Source organism: Lissotriton vulgaris, chromosome 6 (assembly GCF_964263255.1).
Source record: "Lissotriton vulgaris chromosome 6, aLisVul1.2, whole genome shotgun sequence".
In the NCBI taxonomy this organism is placed as follows: domain Eukaryota; kingdom Metazoa; phylum Chordata; class Amphibia; order Caudata; family Salamandridae; genus Lissotriton; species Lissotriton vulgaris.
The window spans coordinates 1,910,307,586-1,910,332,848 of NC_141694.1; the positions used below are offsets into that span (position 1 = coordinate 1,910,307,586).

The following is a 25,263-nucleotide window of genomic DNA, read 5'->3' on the forward strand; positions in this document are numbered from 1 at the left end:
TTTATCTCTGTATGCAGAGTATCTCTCCACACCACCATACCCCTGCACGTAGAACATCTCTCCTCACCAATCTACCTCTGCAAGTAGAACATCTCTCTGTACCCCTTGACTGCTGAGTGTAGAACCTTCATGGGTAGAGTAGCTCTCTCTGCCCCCTCCTATCCCTGGGTTGTATAGTTATCTGCCCCCTCCTGCCTGTAGGTATGTTAAATCTTTCTACACCCTCCTGTCTGTGGGTTGTGTAGCTCTCTCTACCTCTCCTGTCAGTGGGTAGGGTGGCTCTCTGCCCCATCCTGTCCATGGGTAGTTTTGCTCTCTGCCCTCTCCTGTCTGTAGGTAGGGTAGCTCTCTCATTCCTCCTGTCTGTGGGCAGAGTAGCTCTCTCTGCCCCCTCCTGTCCATGGGTAGGGTAGCTCTCTGCCCTATCCTGTCCATGGGTAGTTTAGCTCTCTGCCCCCTCCTGTCTGTGGTTAGTTTTGCTTTCTGCCCCTCCTGTCTGTGGATAGTGTAGCTCTCTTCCCCACCCTGTCCATGGGTAGTTTTGCTCTCTGCCCCCTCCTGTCTGTGGGCAGTGTAACTCTCTACCCATTTGTGTCTGTGGATAAGGTAGTTATTTTACCCCTCTTGTCTGTGGGTAGGATAGTTCTTTTATCCCTGGTGTCTGTGGGTAGGGTTGTTCTTTTACCCCTCTTGCCTGTGGGTAGGGTAGTTATGATACCCCTCTTCTCTGTGGGTAGGGTAGTTCTGTTACCTCTCTTGTTTGTGGTTTGGGTAGTTCTTTTACCCCTCATGTCTGTGGATCGGACAGTTCTTTTACCCCTCTTGCTGTGGGTAAGGTAATTCTCTTATCCCTCTTATTTGTGGGTAGGGTAGTTCTTTTACCCTGTGTCTGTGGGTAAGGTAGTTATTTTACCCCTCTTGTATGTGGGTAGGGTAGTTCCTTTACCCCATTGTCTGTCGGTAGGGTAGTACTTTTCCCCTCTTGCCTGTGGGTAGGGTAGTTATTTTACCCCTCATGTCTGTGGATAGGGTAGTTTTTTTACCCCTCCTGGCTGTGGATAGTGTAGCTCTCTGCCCCACCATGTCCATGGGTAGTTTTGCTCTATTCCCCCTCCTGTCTGTGGGCAGTGTAACTCTCTGCCCATTTGTGTCTGTGGGTAAGGTAGTTCTTTTACCCCTCTTGTCTGTGGGTAGGATAGTTCTTTTATCCCTTGTGTCTGTGTGTAGGGTTGTTCTTTTACCCCTCTTGCCTGTGGGTCAGGTAGTTCTTCTACCCCTCTTGTTTGTGGGTAGGGTAGTACTTTTATCCCTCTTGTCTGTGGGTAGGGTTCTTCTTTTACCCCTCTTGCCTGTGGGTCAGGTAGTACTTTTATCCCTCTTGTTTGTGGGTAGGGTAGTTATTTTACCCCTCTTGTCTGTGGGTAGGGTTCTTCTTTTACCCCTCTTGTCTGTGGGTAGGGTTCTTCTTTTACCCCTCTTGTCAGTGGGTAGGGTTCTTCTTTTACCCCTCTCGCCTGTGGGTCAGGTAGTTCTTTTATCCCTCATGTTTGTGGGTAGGGTAGTACTTTTATCCCTCTTGTTTGTGGGTAGGGTAGTTCTTTTATACCTCTTGTTTGTGGGTAGGGTTCTTCTTTTATCCCTCTTGTTTGTGGGTAGGGTAGTTCTTTTATCCCTCTTGTTTGTGGGTAGGGTTCTTCTTTTACCCCTCTTGTTTGTGGGTAGGGTTCTTCTTTTATCCCTCGTGTCTGTGGGTAGGGTTCTTCTTTTACCCCTCTTGTCTGTGGGTAGGGTTCCTCTTTTACCCCTCTTGTCTGTGGGTAGGGTTCTTCTTTTACCCCTCTTGCCTGTGGGTAGGGTAGTTCTTTTATCCCTCTTGTTTGTGGGTAGGGTAGTTCTTTTATCCCTCTTGTTTGTGGGTAGGGTAGTTCTTTTATCCCTCTTGTTTGTGGGTAGGGTAGTTCTTTAACCCCTCTAGTTTGTGGGTAGGGTTCTTCTTTTATCCCTCTTGTTTGTGGGTAGGGTTCTTCTTTTACCCCTCTTGTCTGTGGGTAGGGTTCTTCTTTTACCCCTCTTGCCTGTGGGTAGGGTAGTTCTTTTATCCCTCTTTTTTTGGGTAGGGTAGTTCTTTTACCCCTCTTGTTTGTGGGTAGGGTTCTTCTTTTATCCCTCTTGTTTGTGGGTAGGGTTCTTTTTTTATCCCTCTTGTTTGTGTGTAGGGTAGTTCTTTTATCCCTCTTGTTTGTGGGTAGGGTTCTTCTTTTACCTCTCTTGTCTGTGGGTAGGGTTCTTCTTTTACCCCTCTTGTCTGTGGGTAGGGTTCTTCTTTTAGGGTTCTTCTTTTACCCCTCTTGTTTGTGGGTAGGGTTCTTCTTTTAACCCTCTTGTCTGTGGGTAGGGTTCTTCTTTTACCCCTCTTGCCTGTGGGTAGGGTAGTTCTTTTATCCCTCTTTTTTTTGGGTAGGGTAGTTCTTTTACCCCTCTTGTTTGTGGGTAGGGTTCTTCTTTTATCCCTCTTGTCTGTGGGTAGGGTTCTTTTTTTATCCCTCTTGTTTGTTGTTGGACAGGCCACATGAAGGGCCGCTCTCCCCCGGCCCAACCAGGCCTGGGTCCCGTCACGCAAGTACCACACACCACCATTGCACGTCCTCCGTCCTCTCAGGGCCCCTGCCCTCGAGCACGTTAACCTCGTGGGTCCGATCCACTGCCGGCCCACGCGCCCAGCCTGGGCCGCCATCTTGGACACTTCACCACGAGGCCGCCTGGCCCCCGATCGACCTCAACCCTGGGCCTAGCCCGGCCTCAGACATTCCGGCACCACCCTCCACCCAGGAGGTGAGCGGGCTACTTGGCAAGTCAATGGGAGAAAGAGGTGCCGATGGCTCTCCCCCGCCAAGTGCCGCTCGCCCATCGCCTCCCCGGGCGCTGGCTCCACCCCCCTGCTGGGTGTCTGGACTCCCTCATCCCGGACCTCCCGACCTCCAAGTGCGAGGGTCCGGACATCAAAGCACGCCAGCCCTATAACTGGGGCAGCTCCAGAGCAGGAAGGCAGTTGTATCTTGGAGTCGAGAGACGTAAAGAGGAACTCATCCTTGACGGACTACTGGCGCTGCCGTAGCTCTGTCCTGTGCACCATCGTCCTGCCTGTTGGCGCTGCCACAGCCTTCGCAACCTTCAAATCCATCATCGTCGTCGGGACCTGCTGGCGTGGCCGCGGACCGTTGTAACCGTCATCTTCACCGGGACCTGCAGGCTCCGCCGCGGACCGTCGTCCTTCCTTCGTCCATCTCGGGACCTGCCTGGCTCCGCCGCGGCCCGATCATCTAGAACGCCGAGCTCGAGGATTGAGAGCTATTTTCCACTCATTGGTAACAAAGACTGTCCCGCTACCCCTTTCCTCAGCCAGAGACTAGAACCGAGGGGACCCCTGAGTCCAGACCTCCTTGTATCATATCATCGTAACCTAAGAATTGCATATAAAGTCTCGTTAACCTTCAATCTTGTGTGGTGTCCGTCTGTGGGGGGGAAGTTACTTATCTGTACAGTCGTTGGAGACGGCTCTCCCCGGAGACCTCTCCCCGTAATCTCGGCCGACCCTCCCGGTCCGTCTAACATTGGTGGCCAGCGGCGCGATTCGAATCACCGCATAACGTACAGAGAGTAGCTCACCCCACGACGAAATCGCAATGACAACTAAAGAAAGCGGATCAACCGAGAAGTTCCAAATGGAGAAACTAGAGGAGTACAGCCATCGTGAACTAAAACAATTCTGCATCGAACTGGGGATCGCTACCACCGGACTAAGCACCAAAGATGATTTCAAGCATGCCCTAGAATCTTGGGCAGAGACCGGGGCTACCGGAACCCCCGATCAAAGCACCGCAGAAAAAACAACCACGGCCCCTGAAGGGCAAAGAACGGGTCTCTCTCAAGACGAGATCCAGGAAAGAGAAAGAACCCGACTACACGAGCTGGAAATGGCCCGACTCAAGATGGACATTGAACTCAAGCTGGCTGAACAAAAAAACAACTTAGAGCACCTGTGTCTCCGAGAAGAAAGAGAAGAGAAACAGAGACAAAGGGAGCTCGAGGAAAAGAAACTGGCGTACGAACACGAACGGAACCTAGCCGAGATCAACCTGCGCAAGCAGAATAAAGAAGCAGGGGTGCCCGAGCGACCCCACACCTCAGGGGCCACAGAGAAAAAGGTACACATCCCCAAGGATGTTGTCCGAGAATATTTCCGAGAAGACGACATCCAGCAATGGTTTAAGGCCTATGAAATCGCTATGACTGCACACCGGATCGATAGAAGCGATTGGGGAGCCGGTCTATGGGGGAGATTCCTCAATGAGGGCCGCGATACCCTGCTACAACTCCCGGACCACCAGATGACCTCCTATGACCATATGAAAGCGGCCCTCCTCACCCGCTATGGCCTCACACCCGAGATGTACCGTCAGAGGTTCCGAGACTGCACCCGCATCCCGGGTACCACTTGGGTGGACTACGTAACCTACTTTAGCCGAGCCTTCGAGGGCTGGATCAGAGGAAGCAATGTCACGACCTACGAACAACTGTTCAATCTGATGGTATGGGAGCATCTGTCGAACAATTGTTTCATTGAACTCCGCCAGCACCTCCTCGACAGCAAGTTAACAGATCCCCGGCAGTTCGCAGCGGAAGCTGACCGGTGGGAAATCACCAGAGTGGGCCGGAATGGGTTCTACGAACAGAACCGGAACAACAATGGTCAGCACCGACCCAGAGGAGGAGGAGGGGGCCAAGGACGAGGAAGAGACAACGCTCCGGCCGCCCCCGCAACCAGCACCACCCCCCCGGCCAACCGGGGCAGCACCCCGGCGCGACCGGGGTACAGAGCCAATGTCACGTGTCACCGATGCCAACGAGTCGGCCACTACGCAAACGACCCAAACTGCCCACAGTACCAGAGCCCAAGACCCCGCCAAGTGGCCGCTGCGGCCCTAGGGGAAGAACAGATCTCCGAGGAGCAGGAAGAATACGAACAAGAGCATCAAGAGTGGGAGCCAGCCGCCATGGCTCTGGCATGCTTAGGGGGGAAAGACATAGTCCCGCGGGTCCCCCTACCCGCTAACACCCAGAAGTACAGCCAATGGGTGAGCATCAATGGGCGCCGGGCCGAAGCCCTTCGTGACACCGGGGCCAGTGTAACAGCCGTCCGCTGTCACCTGGTGGCCCCAGAACAGTATTTACCGAACATTCTCTGCCCTGTACGATCAGCCGATAACTCGGAAAGTTTGTGTCGGATGGCCTGCGTCCCTTTCGAATGGGGAGGGGTCTCCGGCATGTTGAAAGTAACAGTCCGAGATGACGCCCCCGTAGACTGCCTCCTTGGAAATGACCTTGAAAGCTCTCCGTGGGCAGCCGTGGAGCGAAAAGAACACCTGGGGATGTTAGGCGTCCCGGACTGGGCGTGCGTCACCACCCGGTCCATGGCCGCCCGTGCCAACCACCGCCCAGAAGAGCCCGAATGGCCGGCGCCACCGCCTCCGGTCGCCCCAGCCGAAACCACCGACCATGACATCCCCTCCGAACCAGCTCAACCCTCCGACCTCGCTAACCTCGACCAGTGGCCTCAAGAGGGGGGGCCCACGCAAGAACAATTTCGCCAAGAACAGAAGACCTGTCCCTCCCTCGAGGGACTCCGCCAGCAAGCGCTCGCCCAAAGCGCAGGGGATACCTCCGGAACTCATTGGGTCTACTGGGACAATGATCTGCTGTACAGCGAGCAAAGAATCGCCGAGCTGGGGGCCAACAGGGTATTAGTGGTGCCCCTCCGCTTTAGAGACTTTCTGCTAAACCTGGCCCACGATGTCCCCCTGGCAGGGCACCTGGGACAAGATAAAACTTACAGTCGCCTAGTGACCCACTTCTTCTGGCCCAAAATGAGGAACGATGTGCACCAGCATTGCCGATCCTGCCCCACGTGCCAAGCCAGTGGAAAGAGCGGCCGCAAACTAAAGGCCCCCCTGCAACCTTTTCCTGTGGTCACTACCCCATTTGAGAGGGTCGGAATAGACATTGTGGGGCCCCTGGACCCGCGCACAAAACAGGGCCATCGATTCATCTTGGTACTAGTGGACCACGCCACCCGCTACCCTGAGGCTGTTCCTCCGCGGACTGTGACAGCCCCGGTAGTCGGCCGGGCTCTGATGGGGATCTTCTCCCGTGTGGGCTTCCCCCGAGAAGTCGTCAGCGACAGAGGCACGAACTTTATCTCTAAATACATGAAATCCCTCTGGCAGCAGTGCGGGGTCACCTACCGATTCACGACCCCCTATCACCCCCAAGGGAACGGACTTGTTGAGCGATTCAACCGCACGCTAAAGGGGATGATCGGGGGGTTGGAAGAGCCCCTCCGTCGCCAGTGGGATGTGCTGCTGCCGTGCCTCCTCTTCGCCTACCGAGAGGTCCCTCAGAAATCCCTAGGCTTCAGCCCCTTTGAACTGCTATATGGACACCCAGTGCGGGGGCCGCTCAGCCTAGTCAAAGAGGGCTGGGAGATGCCTCCGTTAAAGAACCCTCCAGATGTCTTCCGGTACCTCCTCACCCTCCGCAACCAGACCCGGCGGTTCAGAGAACTAGCGAAAGCCAACCTAGAGGCCAGTCAAGAGGACATAAAAAAATGGTATGACCAGAATGCCTCATCCATTGAATTCGAACCTGGCCAACAGGTATGGGTAATGTCCCCCACGGAGCCATGCGCTCTACAAGACAAATGGACGGGGCCCTTCAAAGTAATCGAGCGCAAGGGTCCTGCCACCTATCTCATCGACATGGAATCCTCCCGGAACCCTCTCCGGGTCCTCCACGCTAACAGACTAAAGCCCCACTTTGTACGAACAGAGCTCAGCCTCCTGATGGCCACAGACAATGGGGTTGAAGAAGACTCCGAGCCTCTCCCTGACCTCCTACGGACTCAGGAGCAAGAAGGCTCCGTGGATGGGGTCCGACTCTCGGAGACCCTCACCAGAGAACAACGCCAAGAGTGTCAAGCCCTCCTGTCACAGTTCGCCAGCCTGTTCTCCCTCACCCCAGGTGTCACTTCCTGGTGTGTGCACGATGTGGACACCGGGGACAGCCTCCCTATCCGCCACCGGGCCTACCGCGTGTCAGATCGGGTACGGGCCTGCATCCAGGCAGAAGTAGCCAAGATGCTCACGCTCGGGGTCATCGAGCCCTCAGACAGTCCCTGGGCCAGCCCTGTCGTACTGGTCCCCAAAGCAGCTGCCCCCGGCACCACACCAGAACTCCGGTTCTGCGTCGACTACCGGGGCTTGAATGCGGTCACCAGAACAGACGCACATCCCATCCCCCGGGCAGATGAACTGGTCGACCGAATGGGAGCTGCCCGCTACCTCAGCATCTTCGACCTGACAGCAGGCTATTGGCAGATCGGCCTCACACCCCGAGCGCAAGAACGTTCTGCCTTCTCTACCCCCGATGGCCATTACCATTTCACGGTCATGCCCTTCGGCATGAAGAATGCCCCAGCAACATTCCAACGGCTCGTCAATCAGGTCCTGGCGGGGCTCGAAGGATTCAGCGCCGCCTACCTAGACGACATCGCTGTATACAGCCACCATTGGACCGAGCACCTCCACCACCTCCGAGCAGTGCTACAAGCCCTTCAGCGAGCTGGCCTCACGATCAAGGCCAGCAAGTGTCAAATTGGGCAAGGGTCTGTGACCTACCTCGGACACCAGGTGGGAAGCGGCCTAGTGGCCCCTCTACAGCTGAAAATTGCCGCCATCCAGGACTGGCAGCCCCCCATCACCCAAACCGAGGTACGAGCCTTCCTGGGCCTCACGGGCTATTACCGAAGGTTCGTGAAAGACTATGGTACCATAGTGGGGCCCCTCACAGAACTCACGTCAAAGAATCAGCCCAAGAAAGTCAACTGGACCCCAGAGTGTCAAACGGCATTCGAACAATTGAAGGCCGCCATGTGTTCCGCTCCTGTGCTCCAGGCCCCAGACTACAGCCGGGAGTTCGTCGTCCAGACGGACGCCTCCGACCAGGGCATTGGGGCGGTCCTGTCTCAAGTGAACACCTAAGGCCTTGATCAACCGGTGGCCTTCATCAGCCGGAGACTCCTACCACGGGAGCAACGCTGGAGCACCATAGAGAGGGAAGCCTTCGCTGTGGTATGGGCCCTCAAGAAGCTCCGGCCCTACCTTTTTGGCACCCACTTTCGGGTGCAGACCGACCACCGACCCCTGCAGTGGCTGATGCATATGCGGGGGGAAAACCCAAAGTTGCTACGCTGGTCCATCTCCTTGCAAGGTATGGACTTCACAGTCGAACACCGGCCTGGGCCAGACCACGCCAACGCGGATGGCCTGTCCCGGTTTTTCCGCCTCGACGAGGAGAGTCCCCAAGAGGATGGGTAACTCTCCCCGCCTTCAGCTGGGGGGGACGCATGTTGGACAGGCCACATGAAGGGCCGCTCTCCCCCGGCCCAACCAGGCCTGGGTCCCGTCACGCAAGTACCACACACCACCATTGCACGTCCTCCGTCCTCTCAGGGCCCCTGCCCTCGAGCACGTTAACCTCGTGGGTCCGATCCACTGCCGGCCCACGCGCCCAGCCTGGGCCGCCATCTTGGACACTTCACCACGAGGCCGCCTGGCCCCCGATCGACCTCAACCCTGGGCCTAGCCCGGCCTCAGACATTCCGGCACCACCCTCCACCCAGGAGGTGAGCGGGCTACTTGGCAAGTCAATGGGAGAAAGAGGTGCCGATGGCTCTCCCCCGCCAAGTGCCGCTCGCCCATCGCCTCCCCGGGCGCTGGCTCCACCCCCCTGCTGGGTGTCTGGACTCCCTCATCCCGGACCTCCCGACCTCCAAGTGCGAGGGTCCGGACATCAAAGCACGCCAGCCCTATAACTGGGGCAGCTCCAGAGCAGGAAGGCAGTTGTATCTTGGAGTCGAGAGACGTAAAGAGGAACTCATCCTTGACGGACTACTGGCGCTGCCGTAGCTCTGTCCTGTGCACCATCGTCCTGCCTGTTGGCGCTGCCACAGCCTTCGCAACCTTCAAATCCATCATCGTCGTCGGGACCTGCTGGCGTGGCCGCGGACCGTTGTAACCGTCATCTTCACCGGGACCTGCAGGCTCCGCCGCGGACCGTCGTCCTTCCTTCGTCCATCTCGGGACCTGCCTGGCTCCGCCGCGGCCCGATCATCTAGAACGCCGAGCTCGAGGATTGAGAGCTATTTTCCACTCATTGGTAACAAAGACTGTCCCGCTACCCCTTTCCTCAGCCAGAGACTAGAACCGAGGGGACCCCTGAGTCCAGACCTCCTTGTATCATATCATCGTAACCTAAGAATTGCATATAAAGTCTCGTTAACCTTCAATCTTGTGTGGTGTCCGTCTGTGGGGGGGAAGTTACTTATCTGTACAGTCGTTGGAGACGGCTCTCCCCGGAGACCTCTCCCCGTAATCTCGGCCGACCCTCCCGGTCCGTCTAACATTTGTGTGTAGGGTAGTTCTTTTATCCCTCTTGTTTGTGGGTAGGGTTCTTCTTTTACCTCTCTTGTCTGTGGGTAGGGTTCTTCTTTTACCCCTCTTGTCTGTGGGTAGGGTTCTTCTTTTAGGGTTCTTCTTTTACCCCTCTTGTTTGTGGGTAGGGTTCTTCTTTTAACCCTCTTGTCTGTGGGTAGGGTTCTTCTTTTACCCCTCTTGCCTGTGGGTAGGGTAGTTCTTTTACCCCTCTTGTTTGTGGGTAGGGTTCTTCTTTTATCCCTCTTGTTTGTGGGTAGGGTTCTTCTTTTATCCCTCTTGTTTGTGGGTAGGGTTCTTTTCTTCTTTTATCCCTCTTGTTTGTGGGTAGGGTTCTTCTTTTATCCCTCTTGTTTGTGGGTAGGGTTCTTTTCTTCTTTTATCCCTCTTGTTTGTGGGTAGGGTTCTTCTTTTACCCCTCTTGTCTGTGGGTAGGGTAGTTCTTTTACCCCTCCTGCCTGTGGGTAGGGTTCTTCTTTTAGGGTTCTTCTTTTACCCCTCTTGTCTGTGGGTAGGGTTCTTCTTTTAGGGTTCTTCTTTTACCCCTCTTGTTTGTGGGTAGGGTTCTTCTTTTAACCCTCTTGTCTGTGGGTAGGGTTCTTCTTTTACCCCTCTTGCCTGTGGGTAGGGTAGTTCTTTTACCCCTCTTGTTTGTGGGTAGGGTTCTTCTTTTATCCCTCTTGTTTGTGGGTAGGGTTCTTCTTTTATCCCTCTTGTTTGTGGGTAGGGTTCTTTTCTTCTTTTACCCCTCTTGCCTGTGGGTAGGGTAGTTCTTTTATCCCTCTTGTTTGTGGGTAGGGTTCTTCTTTTATCCCTCTTGTCTGTGGGTAGGGTAGTTCTTTTACCCCTCATGTCTATAGGTAGGTTACAACTTCGCATTTGAGTGTTAAGAAGTCCAATCAATCTTCTTTTATGATGATTTTATTCTTCAAATCTGATAAAATCTTCTTATCATTCAAACATAATATGATCTTCGAATTATCGAAAGCCACATCATCCAAAGCCAACACGTGTTTCGTCAGTATCGATGCCTCTGCACCTCTGACTTCTTCAGGGCTATTAAGATCCTCTTAATTGAAAATTGTATCAGAAAACCGTTTTCCAGTGCGTAAAAAACCTCTGCGACTCGCTCAGTGTTCTATCAGGCCTGACTTGAACGCCGAACTGATGTTATGAGGAGTTCTCTTCCCGAACCGGATACAGAAAAACAGATCCCTTAATTTCGGATCTCATTTGGGTGCTAAATAGAACACTGAGTGAGTCGCAGAGGTTTTATACGGCGCCTTCCGCCTTTTGATGACTCCTGTCTGAATATTTCACCTCAAAATCACTGATTCAGGTGTGCAATTAGTTCAGTGGAAGCGAAACAAGACTACAGCACCCAGAATGCATCATGCGTTAGGGCTGGAAGCAGTGTCTCTGACACCTTGAAGGGCAGTGATCCTCCCACCGTGGGCAGGGGTTTCGACAGACCACGAATGCTACGCAGAACAGATGCCCCACGGTTCTGTTTTGGTATTAATGACGCCAGATTGTGAAGACGATTCAACCCCTTCCATTGTTCACAGGCCTGTTCTCTTTTAGCGTTAGATGAGCAGCTGCGGCTATGGCTTCGAGGCACTTAGTTCTCCAACTTCTTGTGCTGCTGTTGATGTGGCGAGGAGGGAGCCTGCAACCAGGAGCACCAGACAACAATGAGGGAGGTAAGTGGAGGACCAACAGCAGCCAGGCATCTCACAGTGCCTCTGCGCCCTCTTTAACTGTATGTCTGACAGCTCTCTCGCTGCTGCTTTCACACACCCGTGGTCTCTCTCTCTCTCTTTCCTACTTCTTCTCTCTCTCTCGTTCTCTCTTTCTCTCTCCCTCTCACACACACTCTCCCTATCTCTCTCTCTCTCTCTCTCTCTCTCTCTCTCTCTCTCTCTCTCTCTCTCTCTCTCTCTCTCTCTCACTCTCCCTCCCTCTCCCTCTGTCTCTCTCTCTCCTTCTCTCTCTCTTTCTCCCTCTCTGCTGCTTTTTCTCTCTCTCTTGCTCCTCTTTCTGCCATTTCGATTTTTGTCTCTCTTTCTATCTGTCTGTCTCTTTCTCTGCTGCTTCCCGTCTGTCTCTTTTTCTCTCTCTCTATGAAAACGAGACTTTGTGCAGCTGTCCCCTCACTTTTTGCCCCCCTTTGGACTACTAAATGCTGGTTTCTGACTCTAACAGTGTTCTGACGGCTGCTAACCAGGCTCCAATGCCAGGGCTCTCTCCCTAAAATTGATGTGTGTAATTGGCACCCTCAACTGACAGAGACTGTACCTCCTGTGTAAGTCTCTGTTAATTGGTAGTATGGTACCCTGGGCATGGGTGTTGTAGGGGTCCCTTGGGCCTGCAGCCCTGTTTGTTCCACTCTGAGTGACCAAAGTAAACTACAGGCAGCAGGCCTGCCATTGAGGGCAGCCGGAACAGTACCACCTGCTCCATTTTAACTTTTTCCTTCACCATGAGTGGCACAATCAATGCACAGCTTGTAGTATATGTCGGTCACCCCTCAAGAGGCCTCCTGGGCCCAGGAGGCAGGTACAGTATGATAAAGCTGTAGACATGGACTAGACAGCCTGTTTGTCTCTAAAGTGGCACTTACCATTAAAGTACACTATAAGTAATAGGAGGTCCATAGGATGACATGGGCTTGCACCCGGTCAAACTCAGGATTGCTAGCTCCATTAATCTAAATATGACGAGTTTGGTGTCAAACAGCATTCCTTCTCACCCCTGACACAAATCCTGTTTTGAGGAGGACATGGCATGCACTCATGTGACTATCTTAGAGGTTGCCCACATGGTTGCCCCAGCTTCACTGTGATCTGGCTGGCAGACCACGTTTGCTGCCACCAAGACAGGAGTCTTGCCTCCTGCCAGGCAGTGTGATCACTCCCTGAAGTCAGGAACAAAGGCCTGGGCAAGAAGGCGGTCACACCTCGTCCCTCCCAGAAAGGCTAGTGAAGTGACACTTCAAGGCGGTGAGCTTCAAAGACTGGACTTCCTCTGATATTTATCTGGGCCATTTCCCCAAGAAGTACACAGCCCTCCCCTGCCCAAGGCACAATTGCTCCTAGGCAGGGCAAACTTGGGTATGCAGGAGGTGTGCATCTCCAGAAGGCTAGTAACCCCGTCAGGGTGAGCTGCCTAATCTGTACACCCGTAGAAGAATTCTACCATCTTTAGAAATGGTAGAAATAGTGGGTTCTGGGTAGGAAGGGTGACCTACATCTCCGGATGCGGTCAGCTCAGGGGCAGATCAGCTGTAGGGACTACCAGCCCATTTGCTACCTGCTCCCACACCCCTAAACTCCCCTTCATCTAGGATTTTAAGGGGCGCACTGACACCAGAACCTCAGCTCTGATCCAACTTGAATCAGAGAGGACAAACAAGAGACCAGTGTCATCAACAACAGGAGCTTGCACAAACAAAGAGAAGGATACTTTGGACCTGTGACAACAAATTCTGAAGTTTTATGAATGATGTTAGAAATAGGGTTTCTGGTTGGCACGTAAGCCAGACAGAACCCAACAATCTAGTCAGGGAAAGTAAGTAACACACCAAAGATAACCTGTGCTACCCTTCTGGCAGCTTGGCATAGAGCAGACAGGCATTAGAGGCAATGTGTAAAGCGTTTGCATAACACACTCATACCAAAACACATTGAATACACTGCAAGAGAATCCAATCCACAGAAGATTATATTAAAATATAGTATATTACACATGACATAGTCCAAAACGACTTAAATCATAAACATTGTGCATGTTATGCAAATACTGGGATAGTACTAGTTATCCTGGACAATGCAAGAATCAAATGATATACGGTATGACATCAGTGCATGAAATGCAGCAGTTAGATTAGAGGAAAACACAGCAATGACCAAACATCACCAGTGGTACACATGTCATAGATTAACACCAGAAACATGTAGGGTGCAGTGCACCTGCACTTCCTATCAGGTTTTATATGGTTCTCCAGTATCCCCAAGGTACAACAACCAACCCGGGGCAACCGGGCCTCCTTCCAGGATCTACCCCATGAGGTTAAAGCACCAAGAAGTGCCTCCAAGGTGGGTCCGGCCAAGGAAGTGGGATGGAGGCACCAACTACATGGATGAGTAGGTCGACCTCGCTAGATCACCCACATGCGGCGGAGAGAAATGCAGCTGCCCACCTATGTTCGATTGTTAGAAGCCGGCATTCCCGCACGTACCGTTGTTGTCAAGTGCATGACCTGGACCCCCACTCCCACGTTAAGCCAAGAAAGGACACCGGCCGAGACAGCCCTGCTCACCCCCTTAGTAGCTTGACACAAGCAGCCAGGCTTATCTCCAAGGCTCGAGGGTTCAGTATGTGCAACCATGCCCACAGCAATACCAATGATGTCACCACAAATGGACTCCACACGAGTTTGTATAAAACGAGTATACTTTATATAAAAACATATACAAAATAACCACATGATACAACTCCCACATTATATACACTGGGTAATATTGTTTCCGGTTGGTTGGGCAGTTCTAATCCCCAACCCTCGCTTCTAACCAACAGTTACGCTGACTTTTAACTGTTCTCAACAGGTTAGGTACGCCATATCACTAGATTCACACACGTTACAAAATACAAGGAATACTGCACTACTTAACAATGGGTTCCTTTACAGTGCCACAGTGAAACAATGCAATGCGTAGCGTTAAGATCATGTACTGCGTCAACACAAGATAATGCACCTTGGTTCGCTACCAGCATGCCCTGTTTAAGGAAGGAATACAGAAATGCGTCACACTACAATTACATACAGTGCGATGGGAAAACAATGCAATGCGTATCACCACCAGCATGCCCTGTGCAAGAAAGGAATAAGGTAATGCGTCACAGTCCAATTCAGTACAGTGCACTAAACAACCAATGCAGTGCGCTACGCTATGATCCTGTATCCTGCAAGAGAAACATAACGTAGTGTGTAGCGAACTAACCCTGGAGTTCGTTAAAACACCACTAGTTTCAGACGTTGTCCAATATTTTGATAGTTCATTAGCAGCAAATAGGCAGAGTGTTATACAACAGTTTTTAGAAGTTGTGCGACCTGTTGCCCCCAACATGGATCAATGATGACACCCAAGTTCCACTCCGGGCCCTGGCCCCTGCACTGCCCCGTCCGGGACCAGCACAAACTGAGATCTGGGCTGGAGCAACAGGCTCACACAGCTGCCAATGGCGAGAGGCAGAGAGAGTGTTCCTCCATGCCAGCAACCCACCCCAGGTGATGATCCACTTTACCTCGGAGGGCAAAACCCCACTCTCCTCTCCTGCCGCAGCAGCTTGGCCTCACTCCATATCTTTGTCACCACGGGCAAGGCACGCTCAGGCCAGTAGTTCAGCTCCATGTAGTCTTCGAGCGCCCGATCAATTGGCCCTCCTCTCCAGTGCTGTTAGGACTTCTTCGCTCCCTGGTGCTCACCGCTCCCTGGTACTCCTCACCAGCATCTCCGGTGGCATCTTCGACACGTACCCCCAGCGCGTCTGAGACTCACTCCATCTCCTGGTGCACACGGTCTTCAGGCGTTCTCCACTAATGCCCAAGTCGCACCACGACACGTACACTGCACGTCTGAGTCTTGCCTCTCCTCCTGGTGCACATGAGGTACCAGGCGCTCTCCACTAACCTGCACCAGCACACGTGTGTCGGAGACTCACTCCTTCTTAGTGCCCACGATGTCCCAGCACTCTTCACTAGCGCCTTGACTGCACTGCGACACACACCCCCTGCGCATCCAGAATCTAGGCTCTCTTCCACGATGCCCACAATCCACAGGTGCACCAACACCTGCAGCTGCACCAAGACATGCACCCTGTGAGTCTTGATTCGCTTCGGGTGCCCACGATCACCTTAGGCACCCCTTTGGAGGTCTCAAGCTGCCACAACACAGTCCCACCACCGCGCCACTTGAGACTTCCTGGAGCCAGCTCACCTCGGGCCCTTGGGGTACAGGACACAGCAGACAGTAAAGTCCTGCTCAGGAAGAAGGGGGGACATGACCCACTGCAGCGCCCCTTCCATCTTTCCTTGGTCAAGAGCTACAAATTGCCCACACACCCCAGATCATGAAGCAAGGGTCAAGTGTCTCTCGCAGCCTATTTAGCAACTCTTCCTGAGGCAGAGGTTTTCTTCCTGATTACGGACAGGTCAAAGCCGCCAGAGACTCGACCAGTCCATGGCGTCTTCTATGAGCTCCCAGCACTTCTCTGAATGATACCAAGATCGTTCTCGACAACATCATTAACATAATCAAAGTCTTGGAGTTACTGTTCTTCCAGTTATACCCCTCATTGTCTTTGAAGTTTCCTTGTGCTCAGGGGTCCCGACTCCTCCCTAAATCAGTCTTGTGTAAAGTGTGTCACCATCCTCTCTTTGATTCTGGGGGCCTGGAAATGTAATCACTCAGAGGGAGACAGGTCTATTGTTTTATGGCTCTGAACCAGGCCTCTTTACCTCGCAAAGCCTCTCTTTCTATTCGCTCCAGGTGCAGGACAGCCTGCCACCGTCTCCACACCTTCCCTGGGGCATGACCTCCCTCAGCCTTTCTCACCTCTCCCAGATCCAGGCAGGCAATTCACTTTCTGCTATGAAGCATAAAAAGGTAAAAAGCACAAACTCTGCCATTTTCTCAAACAGCGGTTTTTGGACACACAGCGACAAAACAAAACCATCTACTCATAAGATGCGTAATGAAGCTGTGAGTTCAGACATATCAAACTTCACTGTTCCATTTCCAAATCTTGGGAAACTAGGCTAACAATACTACACCCAGCCTCCCCCATTCTGTCCTATGGGCAGGATGGCCTTTCACCAGGGAAAATGAAATGGAGCACTTTCCACTGTCAGGGCCTAGCACCCACACTGGCACAGGGCCTGCCTTTTACCTACACTGCACCCTGCCTAGGGGTGACCCAGGACATCCTACAGGGGGTGCCCCATGTGTATGCAAAAGGGAAAGTAAGGCCTCACAAGTGGTAGCACTTGTCAGGACAAGATGTTAATTTAGCATAATGCGCGCAGGTCCTACACTGAAGACCTGTGTTCCATCTCTGCGCATTTCTTTAGTACTAGCCTTGGCACACACAGTGCACATCACTTAGGGATCTTGCTAGTTAGGCAACATACCAATCAGAGACAACCAAACACCACTACAATTTATACAGGGAACAGGGAACATCTTGACCCCGTCTTCTCTTCCAGCAAGCACATCTCCTTCAGCCACGCCACCGGACTCCACTGGAGCGACCACAGCTGCGTCCACTTCAGCTTCAGAAGAACTATGACCCACCACCACCCACAACAGGCTCCCCGCCGGAGCTGGAGCAAGATCACCGCCGAGCAGCTCACTGCCTCCCTCAGCCAGAACACTCCCACCAGCACAACGGACCCCAACGAAGCAGCCAGCAACCTCACCAAGTGGCTGACCGACTGGACAACAACGCCCACGACAGCAAGGAACACTTCAGCATCGTCAAAGAGTTCTCCAACCCCAGCGCCGGAAACAACGACATCACTCCCTCGCAAGACCTCTGCAACTCACTCGCCTCGTTCTTCCACCGTAAGATCGCCGACATACACAACAGCTTCGACGCACAGACAATGTACCCTACCACCGAACCAACGCCTGCCACCACCACCCTCTGCAACTGGACCCCGATCAGCACCGAAGACACCACCCGCTCCCGATCTCCAACGGACCCCTGCCCACACCACGTCTTCAACAAAGCCGACGCCATCATCGCACCCCATCTCCGGGACATTGTCAACTCCTCCTTCCACACCGCCACCTTCCTGTAGAGCTGGAAGCATGCCGAGCTGACCGCCCTCCTGAATAAACCAACAGCGGACCCCACCGACCTCAAGAACTACCGTCCCATCTTGCTCCTTCCTTTTCTGGCCAAAGTCATCGAGAAGACCGTCAACAGAAAGCTTGCCACCTTCCTCGAGACGAACAGATCCCTCGACCCCTCGCAGTCCGGGTTTCGGGCCAACCACAGCACCGAGACCGCCCTTATCGCAGCCACCGACGACATCAGAACCCTGATCGACAACGGGGAAACAGAGGCCCTCATCCTCCTGGACCTCTCTGCGGCGTTCGACATTGTCTGCCACCGCACCCTAGTGAAGCGCCTCAGCAACATCGGAATCCGAGAGAAAGCACTGGAGTGGACCATCTCGTTCCTCACCGGAAGAACCCAGAGAGTCCGCCTCCCCCCGTTCAGATCCAAGGCCACCAAAGTCATCTGCAGCGTACCACAAGGATCTTCACTCAGTACAACCCTCTTCAACGTCTACATGAACCCCCTCGCAGCCATCGCATGCCAACACAACCTCAAAATCATCTCCTACGCCGACGATACCCAGCTGATCCTCTCCCTCACCAACGACCCCACCACCGCCAGAGCCAACCTACACGAAGGGATGAAAGAGGTCGCCGACTGGATGAGGAAGAGCCGCCTTAAACTCAACTCAGACAAGACGGAAGTCCTCATCCTGGGATCATCACCCTCCCCTTGGGACGACTCCTGGTGGCCCCCAGCCCTGGGCACCACTCCCAAACCAACAAACCACGCACGCAACCTGGGCTTCATCCTGGACTCCTCCCTGTCGATGACCAGACAAGTCAACGCCGTCTCATCTTCGTGCTTCAACACCCAGCGCATGCTCCGCAAGATCTTCAGATGGATCCCCATTGAAACCAGGTAGACCGTCACCCAAGGACTCGTCACCAGCCGACTGGACTACGGGAACACCCTCTACGCCGGAACCACAGCAAAACTTCAAAAAAGACTCCAACGCATCCAGAACGCCTCCGCACGACTCATCCTGGACATCCCCCGACACAACCACATCCCCGGACACCTAAGAGACCTGCACTGGCTCCTCGTCAGCAAGAGAATCACGTTCAGACTCCTCACCCACGCACACAAGGCTCTCCACGACCTGGGCCCCAAGTACCTCAACGACCGCATGACCTTCTACACTCCCACCCACCAGCTACGATCGACCAGCCACGCCCTCGCCACCGTTCCACACATCCGCAGAGCCACTGCTGGAGGAAGATCCTTCTCCTACCTGGCAGCCAAGACTTGGAACTCCCTCACCCACCCACCTTCGGCGAACGCAAGACCATCTCTACTTCAGGAAGCAGCTCAAGACCTGGCTGTTCAAGCAGTAACATACCCCTCTCCCCCAGCGCCTTGAGACCCTCCGGGGTGAGTAGCGTGCTTTACAAATGCCGTGATTGATAGATTGATTGATTGTACGTGCACAATGAGTAGCAGTGGCAAGTACCTACAGCATCTAACTGCACAGCTCTCTGTCAGCAAAACAGTCTAGGGGAAAAGCAAAAAGTTTAAGTGAACTTTAGCCAACAAGGCCAAGTCCAACACAAACCCCTCTCAGCCAAAAGCTAGGGTAGACCAATCATTCCCGTGATGGACTCCCCTTCTTAAGGCGTTAGAACAAGGATGCAGGCCCTCTATCACAGGGACACTCTCCTATTCCTCGCCTTCCTGACCCCAGGTGATCCTCGTGATCACTACCTCCTGAGTTACCTATGCTATTCCATGGATCCCTCCGAGCCAGGGGGACTCCTCCAAAGGTGCTGGTCCGATGCCCACCACCACCTGGAGTGGTACCCTGGGAGGATCCTTTGGTCAGGACACTGCTACTAGTAATCCTGCCTGACAGATTAAAATGGGGCCTACCTTGGTCACCTCCTTGGGATCCAGCCCTAGGGGCTAGACACTGTCCCTCCGGGGAACACCACCCTCTTTTAACCTTCCACTTGGTTTTCTGGGCCTGCCACATAGGAATGGCACCTACAAACTTCAGGACTGCGGGGGCCCTGATGTCCGACGCCTTGGGCCCTCCTGACTCTAGGTGTTCTTCCCCACACTGCTGTCAACCAGGCACAAGGCCTCCACCGGCGTCTTTCCCATGCCCCCCCCCCAGTTCCCTGGGTGGTGCTACTGATCCCTCGGGGTACTGCTTAGTCTTCCTCCCCCTCCTTGGAGACAAGGGGTTTGCCTGCTAACTTTCCTCACTACTTTGGGATATCCTTACGCCTCCTGCCCTCTTTCCCACTCTGGGATCTTTGCAGGCCCCAGGACCCGTGACCAGGGGTCTTGGGCAGGCTCCCAGGCATCAAGGAGCCCGTTCCCCAACCCTGGGTGGCGTAAACCTGGAAAATAATGCCTGAGCCTAGGCTCCCCTGGGGCCATAATAAATAACCCCGCCACATAATTTGCCATGCTTATCACCACCCAATCTTCCAGTTCTTTGCTTTTTCTCTTAATGGTTTTCAAATCTCTGTTCTCCCTCCAGGTTCTCAAAAGCCTCTGGCTGCCTTTCTCTTACCGCCCCTCTCTTACCAATTTCTCCATTACTCCATTATTGTCATGGTGTGTGTATCCAAATTGCAAATCTGCCTTAAGCCTCTTAACGTGGGTTGTATGTGTCCAAATGCACCGTCTTTTCAGTTTTTTAAGCAAACGTTTGGAGAGATAGTTCGCGCTGTGCACAAGCGCGGTCTGGTTCCTGGCACACATTGCCATGGCTGCAGCGCACAGAGACCCTACACTGCCGCACAAAGAGGAAAACAATTAGAGGGAAAATTGGTCCCCTCCCCTGCTGCGCTTCTAGTATTCGCACCTTCCTAACGACGGCACAGAGTGCGTCCCCCTCCCCTGCTGCACTTCTAGTATTCGTACCCTCCTCACCACGGCACAGAGTGCATCCCCCCGCTGAGCTTCTAGTATTCGTACCCTCCTCACCACGGCACAGAGTGCATCCCCCCCCTGCTGCGCTTCTAGTATTCGTTCCCTCCTCACCACGGCACAGAGTGCGTCCCCCTCCCCTGCTGCACTTCTAGTATTCATATCCTCCTCACCACGGCACAGAGTGTGTCCCCCTCCCCTGCTGCTCTTCTAGTATTCGTTCCCTCCTCACCACAGCACAGAGTGCGTCCCCCTCCCCTGCTGCGCTTCTAGTATTCGCACCCTCCTCACCACGGCACAGAGTGCGTCCCCCTCCCCTGCTGCGCTTCTAATATTCGTACCCTCCTCACCACGGCACAGAGTGCGTCCCCCGCCCCTGCTGCGCTTCTAGTATTCGTTCCCTCCTCACCACGGCACAGAGTGCGTCCCCCTCCCCTGCTGCGCTTCTAGTATTCGCACCCTCCTCACCACAGCACAGAGTGCATCCCCCCTGCTGCGCTTCTAGTATTCGCACCCTCCTCACCACGGCACAGAGTGCATCCCCCCCCTGCTGCGCTTCTAGTATTCGCACCCTCCTCACCATGGCACAGAGTGCACCCTCCCCCCTGCTGCGCTTCTAGTATTCGCACCCTACCCACCACGGCACAGAGTGCGTACCCCTCCCCTGCTGCGCTTCTAGTATTCACACCCTCCTCACCACGGCACAGAGTGCGTCCCCCCCCTGCTGCGCTTCTAGTATTCGTACCCTCCTCACCACGGCACAGAGTGCATCCCCCCCCTGCTGCGCTTCTAGTATTCGCACCCTCCTCACCATGGCACAGAGTGCATCCTCCCCCCTGCTGCGCTTCTAGTATTCGCACCCTACCCACCACGGCACAGAGTGCGTACCCCTCCCCTGCTGCGCTTCTAGTATTCACACCCTTCTCACCACGGCACAGAGTGCGTCCCCCCCCTGCTGCGCTTCTAGTATTCGTACCCTCCTCACCACTGCACAGAGTGCGTCCCCCTCCCCTGCTGCACTTCTAGTATTCACACCCTCCTCACCATGGCACAGAGTGCATCCCCCCACCCTGCTGCGCTTCTAGTATCCGCACCCTCCTCACCACGGCACAGAGTGCATCCCCCCACTGCTGCGCTTCTAGTATTCGCACCCTCCTCACCACGGCACAGAGTACGTCCCCCTCCCCTGCTGCGCTTCTAGTATTCACACCCTCCTCACCACGGCACAGAGTGCATCCCCCTCCTGCTGCGCTTCTAGTATTCGTACCCTCCTCACCACGGCACACAGTGCGTCCCCCTCCCCTGCTGCGCTTCTAGTATTCGTACCTTCCTCACCACGGCACAGAGTGTGTCCCCCTCCCCTGCTGCACTTCTAGATTTTATACCCTCCTCACCATGGCACAGACCCTACACTGCCGCACAAAGAGGAAAACAATTAGAGGGAACATTGGTCCCCTCCCCTGCTGCACTTCTAGTATTCGTACCCTCCTCACCACGGCACAGAGTGCATCCCCCCCCGCTGCGCTTCTAGTATTCGTACCCTCCTCACCACGGCACAGAATGCATCCCCCCTGCTGCGCTTCTAGTATTCGTTCCCTCCTCACCACGGCACAGAGTGCGTCCCCCTCCCCTGCTGCGCTTCTAGTATTCATACCCTCCTCACCACGGCACAGAGTGTGTCCCCCTACCCATCGACCCTATCTTCACCTCCAGCAAACATGTCTCCTTCAGCCACACCACAGCTCTCCTTTGGACTGATCACAGCTGCGTTCACTTCACCTACAACAAGCCCACTTCCAACAACCACCCCCAACCCACTCTGCAAAGAAACTGGAACAAAATCACCATCGACCAGATCTCCTCATCGCTTCTTCAAAACCCCCCAGCCCACTCCTCAAGCCCAGACCAAGCAGCCACCAACCTCACCCAATGGTTATCCAACAGCGCCGACATCTTAGCACCACTGAAAAACCGACAAATCAAACTAGGCAGCAAGAAGGCCTCCTGGTTCAACGATGATCTTAAGAAATCCAAGACACTGTGTCGCTCCCTTGAGAAGGCCTGGAAAAAAGACCCTACCACCAGCACCAAGGACGCCTTCAAAAACGCCACCCGTATACACCACCAACTGATCCGGAATGCCAAGAAAGCCGCTTTCAAGGACCGACTAGATAACAACGCCCACAACAGCAAGGAATTATTCAACATCGTCAAGGAATTTACCAACCCCTCGGCCAACTCCAACGACATCACCCCCTCTCAAGCCCTCTGCGACTCCCTAGCCTCATTCTTCCACAACAAAATTGCAGACATCCACAACAGCTTCGACAACCGACCCGAAGACCAACCCACCCAACCCCCTACAGGACCCCCACCCCCCCTGAACATCCTCAATGACTGGAAGCCAATCTCCACTGAGGACACCATCCGTCTGATGAACTCTATCCACTCAGGATCCCCCACAGACCCATGCCCTCACCACATCTTTAACAAAGCAGACTCCATTATAGCACCGCACCTCCGAGACGTCATCAACTGCTCCCTCAACTCCGCAACCTTCCCGGAAAGCTGGAAACATGCCGAACTCAGCGCCCTCCTGAAGAAACCCACAGCTGACCCCACCAAACTCAAAAACTACTGCCCTATCTCACTCCTTCCATTCCCGGCCAAAGTCATCGAGAAAGCGGTCAACAACCAGCTCGCCGCATTCCTCGAAACCAACAAATCCCTCGACTCCTCACAATCCGGCTTCCGAGCCAAGCACAGCACTGAACCCGCCCTCATCGCAGCAAAAGACGACATTCGAACTCTACTGGACAATGGAGACACAGTCGCCCTCATCCTCCTCGACCTCTCCGCAGCCTTCGACACGGTCTGTCATAGCACCCTTTTACAACGCCTCAGAAACGTCGGAATCCATGGAAAAGCACTGGAATGGATCACCTCGTTCCTCACCGGAAAAACCCAGAGAGTCCGCCTCCCACCATTCAAGTCCGAGGCCTCTGAAGTCATCTGCGGCGTACCCCAAGGGTCCTCACTCAGCCCCACCCTCTTCAGCGTATTCATGAGCCCCCTCGCGGCCATCGCACGCCAACACAACCTCAACATCATCTCCTACGCCGACGACACTCAACTGATCCTATCACTCACCAAAGACCCGAACACGGCCAAAACCAACCTGCATGAAGGAATGAAAGAAGTAGCCGAATGGATGAAGCACAGCCGTCTGAAACTGAACTCATACAAAACAGAAGTCCTCATCCTAGGCACCTCCCCCTCCGCCTGGGATGACTCTTGGTGGCGAGAGGCCTTTGGAAAAGCACCTATCCCGATGGACCACGCACGCAACCTGGGCGTCATCCTGGATTCCTCACTCTCGATGAACAGACAAGTCAACGCCGTTTCTTCATCTTGCTTCAACACTCTTCGCATGCTCAAAAAAACATTTCGCTGGATCCCCACCGAAACTAGAAAAACAGTCACTCACGCTCTGGTCACGAGCCGACTGGACTACGGAAACACCCTCTACGCCGGTACCACCGCAAAAATCCAGAAAAAACTCCAACGCATCCAGAACGCTTCAGCCAGACTCATACTAGACATCCCACGTAAAGACCACATCTCTGGTCACCTGAAAAACCTCCACTGGCTCCCCGTCAATAGGAGGATTACTTTTCGGCTCCTAACCCACGCACACAAAGCACTCTACGAAATCGGACCCGAATGCCTCAACACACGACTGTCCTTCTACACCCCCTCCCGCCAGCTACGATCCTCCAACCAAGCCCTTGCCACTGTACCTCGCATCAACAAAACCACCATGGGAGGTAGATCCTTCTCCTGCCTGGCAGCTAAAACCTGGAACTCACTTCCCACTCATCTTCGCCTTACTCAGAACCACCTAGCATTCAGAAAGCAACTTAAAACGTGGATATTTGACAAGTAATTCCCCACCCTTCCTCAAGCGCCTTGAGACCCTCTGGGTATGTAGCGCGCTATACAAATTTATTGACTTGACTTGACTTGACTTGCTGCTCTTCTAGTATTCGTTCCCTCCTCACCATGGCACAGAGTGCGTCCCCCCCTGCTGCGCTTCTAGTATTCGCACCCTCCTCACCACGGCACAGAGTGCATCCCCCCTGCTGCGCTTTTAGTATTCGCACCCTCCTCACCACGGCACAGAGTGCATCCCCCCCCTGCTGCGCTTCTAGTATTCGCACCCTCCTCACCATGGCACAGAGTGCATCCCCCCCCTGCTGCGCTTCTAGTATTCGCACCCTACTCACCACGGCACAGAGTGCGTCCCCCTCCCATGCTGCGCTTCTAGTATTCACACCCTCCTCACCACGGCACAGAGTGCGTCCCCCCCCTGCTGCGCTTCTAGTATTCGTACCCTCCTCACCACGGCACAGAGTGCGTCCCCCTCCCCAGCTGCACTGCTAGTATTCGTACCCTCCTCACCACAGCACAGAGTGCGTCCCCCTTCCCTGCTGCACTTCTAGTATTCACACCCTCCTCACCATGGCACAGAGTGCATCCCCCCACCCTGCTGCGCTTCTAGTATCCGCACCCTCCTCACCACGGCACAGAGTGCATCCCCCCCCTGCTGCGCTTCTAGTATTCGCACCCTCCTCACCACGGCACAGAGTGCGTCCCCCTCCCCTGCTGCGCTTCTAGTATTCACACCCTCCTCACCACGGCACAGAGTGCATCCCCCCCCTGCTGCGCTTCTAGTGTTCGTACCCTCCTCACCACGGCACACAGTGCGTCTCCCTCCCCTGCTGCGCTTCTAGTATTCGTACCTTCCTCACCACGGCACAGAGTGCGTCCCCCTCCCCTGCTGCACTTCTAGATTTTATACCCTCCTCACCATGGCACAGAGTGCGTCACCCTCCCCTGCTGCACTTCTAGTATTCGTACCCTCCTC

At 54.1% G+C, this 25,263-nt stretch overlaps 1 protein-coding gene across 2 annotated transcripts in view; it reads left to right on the forward strand.

The window, feature by feature from the left end:
* Positions 1–25,263, forward strand: part of LOC147709889 (uncharacterized) — a 239,011-nt gene that overhangs the window by 12,215 nt on the left and 201,533 nt on the right. For both annotated transcript variants that reach the window (XM_086928328.1, XM_086928329.1), the window contains exon 2: positions 11,133–11,251. In XM_086928328.1, coding sequence (XP_086784454.1) covers positions 11,155–11,251 — 97 coding nt within the window. In that variant the 5' untranslated portion in view covers positions 11,133–11,154. The remainder of the gene's footprint in view (positions 1–11,132; positions 11,252–25,263) is intronic.